The following is a 13,580-nucleotide window of genomic DNA, read 5'->3' as shown; positions in this document are numbered from 1 at the left end:
CAGCCTCTCATTGACTGTCTCTGCACTTCTAAAGCTGTCAATATCCACACCCAGAAAAATAGCCCCAGGATAGGCCCCCCTGGCACTTCAGTCCAGTCTTCCCAGCCCTGAAATTGGGCTGAGTGAGCACCCTACAAAATGGGCAGAAAAATGTTGCAAATATTTTTTATTTATTTATTTTGTCACTTTGTCACCTAGGCTGGAGTGCAGTGGCACGATCATGGCTCATTGCAGCCTCAACCTCCCAGGCTCAAGTGATCTGTCTCAGCCTCTGGAGTAGCTGGGACCATAGGCCTGCATCACCATGCCCAGCTAATTTATTTTTTTTTTTATTTTATTCTTTCTTTCTTTATTTTTTTGGAGATGGAGTCTCTCTCTGTTGCCCAGGCTGGAGTGCAGTGGCATGATCTCGGCTCACTAAAACCTCCGCCTCCCAGGTTCAAGTGATTCTCCTGCCTCAGCCTCCCGAGCAGCTGGGATTACAGTCACACACCACCATGCCCGGCTAATTTTTTGTATTTTTAGTAGAGAATTTCACCATATTAGCCAGGACGGGTCTCAATCTGACTTCGTGATCTGCCCCTCTCAGCCTCCCAAAGTGCTGGGATTACAGGCAACTAATTTTTTTTTTTAATTTTGTAGAGACAGGGTTTCACCATGTTGTTCTTGAATTCCTGGACTCAAGGGATCCACCTACCTCAGCCTCCCAAAGTACAGGGATTACAGACATGAGCCGTGGTGTCCAGCCAGGTTGCAGATCTTTAGGAGGAGTCCCTGTCCCATCTCCTACTTCAAGGTGTATATTTCCCGGCCTACCCAAGGGTTAGCTCATCTGTTAATGGTACTCAAACCTGGTGTCATCTGTGAAGGTGACTGAGGACAACACCTCCATGAAAGGAGCTGAGGTCTTCCCAACCCTCATGGAGGGGGTGTGTGTGTGTGTATGTGTGCACGTGCGTGTGCATGTGCATGTGTGTGGCTGGACAGAGGCAGCTCCCAAATTCCTATTCAGTAAGGACTTCAGGTAGCAGTCTATTTGAAAGGGAGCTGAGGGCCTTGCTTGAAGCTATGTGTATAACCGCTGTTTGTACTTAAATAATAGGTTATACAGATCAATAAAAATAGCAACGTTTTCTAAAAGTGCTTCATATAAAATGAAGAAAATGCCAGTTGCCCATATAAAACAATTAATTATTGAGCTGGGTGCAGTGTCATGGACTGTAGTCCCAGCTACTGGGGAGGTTGAGGTGGGAAGATCTCTTGAGCTTAGGAGTTGAAGGTCAGCCTGGGCAACACAGTGAGACCCCATTTCAAAACAAAAAATTAATTATTGTTATTATGATGATAATAGATTTCATGAACACCAAGGACCTTCAAGTCATTTCCCTTTCCCCCACCTGGGTGCAAGGGCTACCTGGACTGAATGAGGCCACATCCTTGGAAATGTAAATCAACCTCAACTTCAACTAAAAAAATATGCTCCAAGCCACAAAGCCCTGGACTGGTCCTGTGGGGAAGAGAGATGTGATGAACCCTTAGATCTGCCCTCTCGGGTTGGATACCCACTATGTTGGACACCTTTCACCATCCTTTAGGACCACCCTACAAGGGAGCAGTGAACTTCTTGCTCATTTTTTTTCTTTAAAGATTGGGTTGGCCGGGCGTGGTGGCTCACGCCTGTAATCCTAGCACTTTGGGAGGCTGAGGCAGGCAGATCACCTGAGGTCAGGGGTTTGAGACCAGCCTGACTAACATGGTGAAACCCTGTCTCTACTAAAAATACAAAAATTAGCGGGGCATAGTAGTGGGTGCCTGTAATCCCAGCTACCCAGGAGGCTGAGGCAGGAGAATCGCTTGAACCCAGGAGGCAGAGGTTGCAGTGAGCCGAGATCGCGCCATTGCACTCCAGCCTGGGCGACAGAGCGAGATTCCATCTAAAAAAAAAAAAAAAAAAAAAGGGGTCTTGCGGCCGGGCGTAGTGGCTCACACCTGTAACCCCAGCACTTCGGGAGGCCAAGGCAGGTGGATCACCTGAGGTCAGGAGTTCAAGACCAGCCTGACCAACATGGTGAAACCCATCTCTACTAAAAATACAAAAACTAGCTGGGCGTGGTGGTGCGTGCCTGTAATCCCAGCTACTCAGGAGGCTGAGGTAGGAGAATTGCTTGAACATGGTGGGGCGGAGGTTGTAGAGAGCTGAGATCACGCCATTGCACTCCAACCTGGGCGACAGAACGAGACTCTGTCTCAAAAGAAAAATAAGATGGGGCCTTGCTTTGTCACCCAGGCTGTAGTGTAGTGGCACAATCATGTGTCACTGCAGCCTTGACCTCCCTGGCTCAAGTTATCCTCCCACCTCAGCCTCCAGAGTAGCTGGGAATACAGACACATGCCACTATGCCTGGCTAATTTTTTAATTTTTTTAGAGTCAGGGTCTCGTTATGTTGCCCAGGCTGGTCTCGAACTCCTGGGCTCCCAAATTGTTGGGATTACAGGCGTGAACCACCACACCCAGCCTAAAAGACTCGCTTTGTCACCCAGGCTGGAGGGCAATGCACTGCAGCCTTGAAGTCCTAGGCTCAAGCCATCCTGCCATCTCAGCCTCCTGAGTTATGCTGAGCATTTTAAATTCATCATCTATTTGCTCCCCACTACAGCCCCATTTTATTAATAAAAAACAAACAAACAAACAAAAACTCTGAGGCTTATAAAGTTTGTTGCCCTCCCAAGATCACAGAGCCAATATGTAATACAAATAAGATTTAAATCCAGGCCCCAGGCCAGGCACAGTGGCTCATGCCTGTAATCCCAGGATTTTGGGAGGCCAAGGCGAAAGGATCACTTGAGCCTGGGAGTTTGAGACCAGCCTGGGCAAAATACGGAGGTTCTGTCTCTACAAAAAATATAAAAATTAGCCGGGCGCGGTGGCTCACGCCTGTAATCTCAACACTTTGGGAGGCCGAGGTGGGTGGATCACGAGGTCACGAGATCAAGACCATCCTGGCTAACACGGTGAAACCCCATCTCTACTAAAAATACAAAAAATTAGCCGAGCTTGCTTGCAGGCACCTGTAGTCCCAGCTACTTGGGAGGCTGAGGCAGGAGAATGGCGTGAACCCGGAAGTCAGGGATTGCAGTGAGCCCAGATCGCGCCATGCACTCCAACCTGGGCGACAGAGCAAGACTCCATCTCAAAAAAAAAAAAAAAAAAATTAGGCCAGGCACAGTGACTCACACCTGTAATCCCAGCACTTTGGGAGGCCGAGGCGGATGGATCACAAGGTCAGGAGTTCAAGAGCATCCTGGCTAACACGGTGAAACCCCGTCTCTACTAAAAATACAAAAAACTTAGCTGGCATGGTGGCCGGCGCCTGTAGTCCCAGCTACTGGGGAGGCTGAGGCAGGAGAATGGCGTGAACCCAGGAGGCAGAGCTTGCAGTGGACCAAGATTGCGCCACTGCACTCCAGCCTGGGCGACAGAGTGAGACGCTGTCTCAAAAAAAAAAAAAAAAAATTAGCTGAGCATGGTGGCACGCACCAGTAGTCCCCACTACTCAGAAGGCTGAGGTGGGAGGATCACTTGAGCGTGGGAGATTGAGGTTGCAGTGAGCCAAGATCCTGCCACTGCACTCCACCCTGGCAACAGGGTGAGACCTTGTCTCTTAAAAAAACAAAACAAAAGGGCAGTGGCTCACACTATAATCCCAGCACTTTGGGAGGCCAAGGTGGCTGGATCACCTGAAGTCAGGAGTTCGAGACCAGCCTGGCCAACATGGTGAAACCCTGTCTATACTAAAAATACAAAAAATTAGCTGGGTGTGGTGGCACGCACCTGTAATCCCAGCTACTCAGGAGGCTGAGACAAGAGAATCGCTTGAACCCGGGAGGCAGAGGTTGCAGTGAGCTGAGATCACGCCACTGTGCTCCAGCCTGGGCAACAAGGGCGAAACTCCATCTCCAAAAAAAGGCTAGGCACGGTGGCTCACGCCTTTAATCCCAGCACTTTAGGAGGCCCAGGCAGACGGATCACGAGGTCAGGAGTTTGAGACCAGCCTGACCAACATGATGAAACCCGTCTCTACTAAAAATACAAAAATTACTCAGGCGTAGTAGTGCGCACCTGTAATCCCAGCTACTCGGGAGGCTGAGGTGGGATAATCGCTTGAACCCAGGAGGCGGAGGTTGCAGGGAGCCGAGATTACCCCACTGCACTCCAGCCTGGGTGACAAGAACAAAACTCTATCTCAAAAAAAAAAACAAACAAAAAAGACTTAGACCTAAATACCAGTCTGTCACACCTCCAATCCCTGGGCACACAAAATGTGTGTGATAAGGGGCCATAGAGCCTCACAAATAGAATTGTGGGGGCATAAGAGATAAAGGGCACCCCCTTGCTTATGTGAGGAGGCGAGGGGACTCTAGATGGAGGGAACAGCACAGGCAAAGAAAGGTTCTCAGTTGGGAACCTGTGTAGCGTTTAGGGAGATGGAAGCGGCTGTTTGTTCAGTCTGTGGAGCACAGGATGGTGGGAAAGTGGGTCCTGAGCAGATAAGAGCAAGGCTGCGACTCCAGGGAAGGCAGTGGACTTCATTCTATCAGCAGTGGCAACTAATGGCTCAGCAAATCTGAATCCTGGCTTTGTCACCAACCAGCTGAGGTACCTTGGCAAAAATCTCTTCTCTCCAAGCCTCAGTTTCCTCATTTGTAAAATGGAAATAATAATGGTATCTGCCTGGTAGGGTTGTTGTAGGGATTCACAAAAAGGCTCTATGCCCAGACTAAGGTAATCACTCAAGAACTGAGAACTGTTGTTACTGAGCAATGGGGAGCCGCTGAGGGCTCCTGACAGACAGGGACACAAGCAAAGCTGGGCTGGGAAACGCTGACCCAGCTGCTCACCTTCACCACAAAGAAGCCTGGGACTCAAGAAGAGTGGAAGGAGATCCTGGGTCTGGGCCAGCTGCCTCATTGAAGGTTTCTTTGACATCTCCTGTTTTATCTTTTTTTTTTTTTTTTGAGACAGGGTCTTGCTCTGTCACCCAGGCTTGAGTGCACTGGCACAATCATGGCTCACTGCAGCCTCAACTTCCTGGGCTCAAGCGATCCTCCTACCTCAGCCTCCCGAATAGGTGGGCCTACAGGTGCGTCACCACACCCAGCTAATTTTTGCTTTTATTTTTATTATTTATTTTTTGAGACAGAGTCTCATTCTGTCACCCAGGCTGCAGTGCAATGGTGCGATCTCAGCTCACTGCAACTTCCAGCTCCCAGGTTCAAGTGATTTTCCTGCCTCAGCCTCCTGAGTAGCTGGGACTACAGGCACCCACCACCACGCCCATCTAATTTTTGTATTTTTAGTGGAGACAAGGTTTCACCAGGCTGGTCTCGAACTTCTGACTTCAGGTGATCCACCCGCCTCAGCCTCCCGAAGTGCTGGGATTACAGGTGTGAGCCACTGTGCCTTGCATCACATCACAATTTAATGCTCACCTAGCACTCCTCCCTGTCTGATACTTTCTTATTTAGCTATGACCAGTCTGTCTTACCCAACCAGACTGCATGCTCCATGAGAGCAGGACTTGGTCTGTCTTGTGCATCTCTGTGTCCTTACCACACAGGACAGTGCCTGGCACATAGCAGGTGTTCAGTAAATACTCATGGAGATAGAGAAGGAAAGAAGGAAGAGAAGGAGTGAAGGAGGACAGAAATGAATAAAGACAGATTAATAAAGAACAAAATCTGGGTTCTGGTCCCAAAGACTAGGAGGCTCCTTTGAAACCTCAGTCACCCGCTCTGCAGAATGGGCAGGCCCTCTAGCCCCGAGGCTCTTCGATCAGTGCCATCGTGGGCACACTGTAGTATCCAACCCCTCCCTGCAGTGCTGTTACAGGCCTGCCTCTGGAGCTGACCTCCCTTCCCCACACCCCATCTCAGAGAGGCAAAAATTAATTTCCTTTGGCATAAACTGATTTTGATGAGCCCAGTCCCCGGTGAGGCTTCACAGCAATGCAGGGAACGGCAGGCAGCAGCATGACTTACGGGCCTCAAGGCCCCAGACGCCCAGCTGCTTCTGATGGCTCTGGACATTTCCAGCCCCCTAAATCAGCTGCCACACAGCGACCTGGAGTGCTGCCCAGCCTGTCCTCAGTCTCGGCTGGTGCCCCTGACAGGCGCCTCCCAGGTCAGGGGGCACAGTCTGCATGGAAGTAGGTGACTTCATCCAGGCTGACTCACCCCAGCCGGCCACTGGAGATGGACTGCAGGAGGGAGGAGGACACAGTCCCCTCCAGCCTGGAGCTTTGGCAGGGATCCTCACCCTCCCTCTGCACCCTTAGGGGTTCCCCAAACCAGACTGTGCCCTACCCTACTCCATACCATCCGTCCTTCAGAATCCACACTGATGGTCCTGCAAACGGTCCAGAACTTTGGCTCAGAACCCAGGCCCACTGCCCCTCTTACCAGCCAGGCAAAGCAGACCAGCACTGTAACCTCTGAGACTCAGTTTCTTCATCCGTAAAATGACCATGGTGACCCCTGCTCCACCTACTCCCAAGAAGTATTGGGTGAATCTGGCTGATGTGAGAGGGTCTTAGAGATAGGAAAGTAACATGTGAGATGGGGGATGGGAAGTTATCTCAGTGGACCCCCATGCCACTACGTTGAGCCCAGACCTCTTCTCCTGGTCTGCAGTGCCCTAAATGAATGCCCTCGCCTGCCCTTCTCTCTGCCCCCTTATACTCCACCCTCTGCCTCATTTAGCATCTTCCACAGATAGGCTGGGCTCCTTCCTGCTTCAGGCCTCTGGGGTGCTATTCTCCCAGCCTAGAACTGGGAACTCTTCCTTCCCACCCTATCTTCTTTGCCTGGCTCAATCCTCTTGAACCCCTAACTCTCATCATCTTGGAGGATGGATGGTTTGAGGTAGGATGGGGCATAGTCTGGTTTGGGGAACCCCTAAGAGGAGTTCAGCTGAAATATCACTTCCTCCAAGAAACCTTTCTTGTCAAACCCTTCAGTTTGACATCAGGGGCCCCATGTCTGTGTCCCCACAGTCTAGCTGTTCCCCTACATTATCGCCATTGTCTCACATCTGCCTCCTAGATGCTGGCCTTGTTCTCCCCAGTGCCTGGCTCATGCCTGGTGCTCACTACCATGGGCTGATCTGAACTTCAGGCCTGTGTCTTTTCCCATTGGCTGACAGTGGCTGTCTGAAGCACTGTGTTGAGGAGGATTCTGAGGCTGCACACACATGCACACAGAAGCACCATGCCCAGCACAAAGTGAGCTGTCAATACACGTCCGCTGTTAAATTAACACTGGTGTTGCTATTGGGAGTTGGTTTTTAGGATCTGCATCCTCCCCTAACCTGTCCTTAGTCTCACGTTTGTGGCAACCCAGGGTTGGGGAAGGGAAGCAAAAAGGACTTCTGTTCTCAAATTACCTGAAGACACCTGTCTCTAGCAGAAAGAATATCAACATGGAGTCTGGAGCCCTGAGTTTGAGACTCGCACTGCCCTGCTGACTTGCTTAGGGGACTGACTCCGACTCCGGGTCTCAGTATCTTCATCTATAAAACAGGAATAGTTCTCACCTCACAGGGAGCTGTAAGGACCAACTTCAAAAATCCAGAGGCAGGCTGAGCGCAGTGGCTCACGCCTGTAATCCCAGCACTTTGGAAGGAGGTAAATGGATCACCTGAGGCCAGGAGTTCGAGAACAGCATGGCCAACATGGTGAAACCCCATCTCCACTAAAAATACAAAAATTAGCCAGGCGTGGTGGCAGGCGCCTGTAATCTCAGCTACTCAGGAGACTGAGGCAGGAGAATTGCTTGAACCTGGGAGGCAGAGGTCGCAGTGAGCTGAGACCGCACCATTGCACTCCAGCCTGGGTGACAAGAGTGAAACTCTGTCAGAAAAAAAAAAAAAAAGGCCAGGCGCGGTGGCTCACGCCTGTAATCCCAGCACTTTGGGAGGCTGAGGCAGGTGGATCGCGAGATCAGGCGTTCAAGACCGGCCTGGCCAAGATGGTGAAACCCTGTCTCTACTAAAAATACAAAAAATTAGCCAGGAGTGATGACGGGAGCCTGTAATCCCAGCTACTCGGGAGGCTGAGGCAGAGAACTGCTTGAACCCGGGAGGCAGAGGCTGCAGTGAGCCAAGATCTCACCACTGCACTCCAGCCTGGGCAACAGAACAAGACTCCATCTCAAAAAAAATAAAATAAAATAAAAAATACATCCAGAGACAGGGGCCTGGTTCACCTTGACAAAGAACACTCCTTGGCCTACACCTCTGAGGACTGGGTATAGGCTCAAAGGGTGGGGACCCCAGAACTAGGGCCATTACCAGCCATTGTAGTCCTTACTCCTAGGCCCCCACCCTCAGATCCCTGTCTTCACACAACTGCAGGGCCTACTGTGAAACCTTTTTTTTTCTTTAGAGACAAGGTGTCACTATCACCCTGGCTGGAGGGCAGTGGCACAATCACAGCTCACTGCAGCCTGGACCTCCCAGACTCAAGAGCTCCTCCAGCCTCAGCCTCACAAGTAGCTGGGACTACAGGTGACTGCTACCATGCCCAGCTAATTTTTGTAATTTTTGTAAAGACAGGGTCTCCCAGGCTGGTCTTGAACTCCTAGGCTCAAACTACCCTTCTGCTTTGGCCTCCCAAAGTGCTAAGATTACAGGCGTGAGCCACTGCACCCAGCCAGTGAAATCTTCAGAGCAGGGTCAAACCTCCACTCTCTCACTCTCCAGCTGTGTGACACTGGGCAAGTCCATCTCAGTGGATCTGTTTCTTCATATACTTATTTATTTTTGAGACAGGGCCTCATGTCATCACCCAGCCTGGAGTGGTGGCACACTCACAGCTCACTGAAGCCTTCACCTCCTGAGCTCCAGCGATCCTCTCACCTCAGCCTCCCTAGTAGCTGGGACTACAGGCGTGTAACACCACGCCTGGCTAATTTTGGTATTTTTTGTAGAGACAAGGTTTCCCCATTGTATTAGTCCATTTTCACATGGCTGATAAAGACATACCCGAAACTGCCCGGGCACGGTGACTCACGCCTGTAATCCCAGCACTTTGGGAGGCCGCGGCAGGTGGATCACGAGGTCAGGAGATTGAGACCATCCTGGCTAACATGGCGAAACCCCGTCTCTACTAAAAATACAAAAAATAAGCTGGGCATGGTGGCAGGCACCTGTAGTCCCAGCTACTCGGGAGGCTGAGGCAGGAGAATGACATGAACCCAGAAAGTGGGGCTTGCAGTGAGCCAAGATTGCACCACTGCATTCCAGCCTAGGTGACAGAGAGAGACTCCGTCTCAAAAAAACAAACAAACAAAAAAGACATACCCAAAACTGGGAACAAAAACAGGTTTAATTGGACTTACAGTTCCACATGGCTGGGGAGACCTCAGAATCATGGCGGGAGGCGAAAAGCACTTCTTACATGATGCTGGCAAGAGAAAAATGAGGAATAAGCAAAAGTGGAGACCCCTGATAAACCCATTAGATCTTATGAGACTTATTCACTATCACAAGAATAGCACAGAAAGACCGGACCCCATGATTTAATTACCTCCCCCTGGGTCCCTCCCACAACAAGTGGGAATTATGGGAGATACAATTCAAGTTGAGATTTGGGTGGGGACACAGCCAAACCATATGATTCCGACCCTGGCTCCCCCAAATCTCATGTCCTCACATTTCAAAACCAATCATGCCTTCCCAACACTCCCCCAAAGTCTTAACTCATTTCACCATTAACCCAAAAGTCCACAGTCCAAAGTCTTATCTGAGACAAGGCAAGTCCCTTCCACCTATGAGCCTGTAAAATCAAAAACAAGTGGCCGGGTGCAGTGGCTCACACCTGTAATCACAGCACTTTGGGAGGCCGGGGTAGGTGGGTCATTTGAAGTCAGGAATTTGAGACCAGCCTGGCCAACACGGTGAAACCCTGCCTCTACTAAAAATACAAAATTAACTGGGCGTGGTGGCATGCGCCTGTAGTCCCAGCTACTCAGGAGGCTGAGGCAGGAGAATCACTTGAACCTGGGAGGTGGAGGCTGCAGTGAGCTGAAATCACACCACTACACTCCAGCCTGAGCGACAGAGTGAGACTCTGTCTTAAAAAAAAAAAAAAAAAAGCCAGGTGCGGTGGCTCACGCTTGTAATCCCAGCATCTTGGGAGGCCAAGGCGGGTGGATCACCTGAGGTCAGGAGTTCGAGACCAGTCTGGCCAATATGGTGAAATCCCATCTCTACTAAAAATAAAAAATCAGTGGAGTGTGGTGGCACACGCCTGCAGTCCCAGTTACTCAGGAGGCTGAGGCAGGAGAATCACTTGAACCTGGGAGGTAGACGTTGCAGTGAGCCAAGATCATGCCACTGCACTCCAGTCTGGGCAACAAAGTGGGACTCCGTCTCAAAAAACAAAACAAAACAAAACAAAAGCAAGGTAGTTACTTCCTAGATACAATGGGGATACAGGTATTGGGTAAATACAGCCATTCTAAATGGGAGAAATTGGCCAAAACAAAGGGGCTACAGGCCCCATGCAAGTTCAAAATCCAGTGGGGCAGTCAAATTTTAAAGCTCCAAAATGATCTCCTTTGACTCCAGGTCTCACATCCAGGTCACGCTGATGCAAGAGGTAGGTTCCCATGGTCTTGGGCAGCTCTACCCCTGTCATTTTGCAGGGTACAGCCTCCCTCCTGGCTGCTTTCATGGGCTGGCGTTGAGTGTCTGCAGCTTTTCCAGGTGCATGGTGCAAGCTGTTGGTGGATCTACCATTCTGGGGTCTGGAGGACAGTGGCCATCTTCTCACAACTCCACTAGGCAGTCCCCCAGCTGTGTGGGGGCTCCGACCCCACATTTCCCTTCCACACTGCCCTAGCAGAGGTCCTCCATGACAGCCCTGCCCCTGCAGCAAACTTTTGCCTGGGCATCCAGGAGTTTCCATACATCTTCTGAAATCTAGGTGGAGGTTCCAAAACCTCAGTTCTTGACTTCTGTGCACCTGCAAGCTCAACATCACATGGAAGCTGCCAAGGCTTGGGGCTTCCACCCTCTGAAGCCAAAGTCCATGCTGTATATTGGCCCCTTTCAGCCATGGCTGGAGCAGCTGGAACACAGGGCATCAAATCCCTAGGCTGCACACAGTATGGAGACCCTGCCTCTGGCCCATGAAACCACTTTTTCCTCCTAGGCCTCCGGGCCTGTGATGGGAGAGGCTGCCATGAAGGTCTCTGACATGGCCAGGAGACGTTTTCCCGATGGTCTTGGGGATTAACATTAGGCTCCTTACTACTTATGCAAATTTCTGCAGCCAGCCTGAATTTCTCCCCAGAAAATGGGTTTTTCTTTTCTATTGCATAGTCAGGCTGCAAATTTTCCAAACTTTTATGCTCTGCTTCCCTTATAAAACTGAATGCCTTTAACAGCACCCAAATCACCTCTTGAATGCTTTGCTGCTTAGAAATGTCTTCCACCAAATACCCTAAATCATCTTTCTCAAGTTCAAAGTTCCATAAATCTCTAGGGCAGAGGCAAAATGTCACCAGTCTCTTTGCTAAAACATAACAAGAGGCCAGGTGCAGTGACTCAAGCCTGCAATCCCAGCACTTTGGGAGGCCAAGGTGGGTAGATCACAAGGTGAGGAGATTGAGACCATCCTGGCCAACATGGTAAAACCCTGTCTCTACTAAAAATACAAAAATTAGCTGGGCGTGATGGCATGTGCCTATAATCCTAGCTACTCGGAAGGCTGAGGCAGGGGAATCGCTTGAACCCAGGAGGCAGAGAGAGGTTGCAGTGAGCCGAGATTGTGCCACTGCACTCTAGCCTGGTGACAGAGCGAGACTCTGTCTCAAAAAAAAAAAAAAAAAAAAAAAAAGTCTGTGAGCTGTGGCTCACACCTGTAATCCCAGCACTCTGGGAAGCTGAGGTGGGTGGATCACGAGGTCAGGAGATCAAGACCATCCTGGCTAACACGATGAAACCCTGTCTCTACTGAAAATACAAAAAATTAGCCAAACGTGGTGGCGGGCGCCTATAGTCCCAGCTACTCGGGAGGCTGACGCAGAATGGCATGAACCCAGGAGGCAGAGCTTGCAGTGAGCCAAGACTGCACCACTGCACTCCAGCCTGGGTGACAGAGCGAGACTCCACCTCAAAAAAAAAAAAAGTCAGGTGTGGTAGCTCACGCCTGTAATCCCAGCACTTTGGGAGGCCAAGGCAGGCAGATCACCTGAGATCAGGATTTCGAGACCAGCCTGGCCAACAGGGCAAAACTCCATCTCTACTAAAAATACAAAAATTAGCTGGGCATGATGGCAGGCACCTATAATCCCAGCTACTTGGGAGACTGAGGCAGGAGAATCGCTTGAACCTGGAAGGCGGAGGTTGCAGTAAGCCCAGATTGTGCCATTGCACTCTAGCCTGGGTGACAGAGCAAGACTCTGTCTCAAAAAAAAAATAAATTAAATAAATAACAAGAGTCACCTTTACTCCAGTTCCCAACAAGTTCCTCATCTCCATCTGAGACCACCTCAACCTGGACCTTATTGTCCATATCATTATCAGCATTTTGGGCAAAGCCATTTGACAAGTTTCTAGGAAGTTCCAAACATTCCCTCATTTTCCTGTCTTCTTCTGAGCCCTCCAAACTGTTCCAACCTCTGCCTGTTACCCAGTTCCAAATTTGCTTCCACTTTTTTGGGTATCTTTTCAGCAGCACCCCACTCCTGGTACCAATTTACTGTATTAGTCCGTTTTCATACTGTTGATAAAGACATACCCGAAACTGGGAATAAAAAAAGGTTTAATTGAACTTATAGTTCCACATGGCTGGGGAGGCCTCAGAATCATGGTGAGAGGTGAAAGGCACTTCTTACATGGTAGCAGCAAGAGAAAGATGAGGAAGAAGCAAAAACAGAAACCCCTGATAAATCCATCAGATCTCATGATACTTATTCACTATCACAAAAATAGCACGGGAAAGACCAGCCCCCATGATTCAATTACCTCCCCCTGGATCCTTCCCACAATACATGGAAATTATGGGAGATACAATTCAAGTTGAGATTTGGGTGGGGACACAGCCAAATCATATCAACCATGTTGTTCAGGCTGGTCTTGAACTCCTGAGCTCAAGTTATCCACCTGCCTCAGCCTCCCAAAGTGTTGAGATTACAGGGGTGAGCCACCATGCCTGGCTGTTTCTTCATTTATAAAATGACAATGATAATGCTTGCTTCAATAGCACATACACTAAAATTGGAATGACACAGAGAAGATTAGCATGACCCCGTGCAAGGATGACACGCAAATTCATAAAGCATTCCATATTTTTTTAAAATGGCAATGATAATGAAAGTTGCCTCCCAGAATTCTTAGAACAATTAAGGCCAGGCACAGTGCCTCATGCCTGTAATCCCAGCACTTTGGGAGGCCAAGGAGAACAGATCACCTGAGCTCAGGAGTTTGAGACCAGCCTGACCAACATGGTGAAACCCCATCTCTACTAAAAATACAAAACTTACGCCAGGCACGGTGGCTCACACCTGTAATCCCA

The 13,580-nt window shown here is 49.7% G+C and overlaps 1 protein-coding gene and 1 non-coding gene across 3 annotated transcripts in view; one reads left to right on the top strand and one right to left on the bottom strand.

Annotated features, from left to right (window-relative positions):
* PSD2 (pleckstrin and Sec7 domain containing 2) overlaps positions 1–10,027 on the bottom strand; it is a 122,947-nt gene extending 112,920 nt beyond the window's left edge. Inside the window, exon 1 of one of the 2 annotated variants that reach the window (XM_054685237.2) lies at positions 9,397–10,027. In XM_054685237.2, the coding sequence (XP_054541212.2) occupies positions 9,397–9,406 (10 nt within the window). In that variant the 5' untranslated portion in view covers positions 9,407–10,027. The remainder of the gene's footprint in view (positions 1–9,396) is intronic. The other variant, XM_054685234.2, reaches the window with a different exon arrangement.
* A 3,225-nt stretch (positions 10,028–13,252) lies between these two features.
* Positions 13,253–13,358, top strand: LOC112209276 (U6 spliceosomal RNA). Its single transcript, XR_002944027.1, has one exon. It is a non-coding gene; the product is annotated as a U6 spliceosomal RNA (small nuclear RNA).
* The last annotated feature ends 222 nt before the right edge of the window (positions 13,359–13,580 follow it).

The sequence above is a fragment of the Pan troglodytes genome, chromosome 4, assembly GCF_028858775.2.
Source record: "Pan troglodytes isolate AG18354 chromosome 4, NHGRI_mPanTro3-v2.0_pri, whole genome shotgun sequence".
In the NCBI taxonomy this organism is placed as follows: domain Eukaryota; kingdom Metazoa; phylum Chordata; class Mammalia; order Primates; family Hominidae; genus Pan; species Pan troglodytes.
Note: the sequence above shows the minus strand (reverse complement) of the source record. Positions and strands in the feature narration are given on the sequence as shown.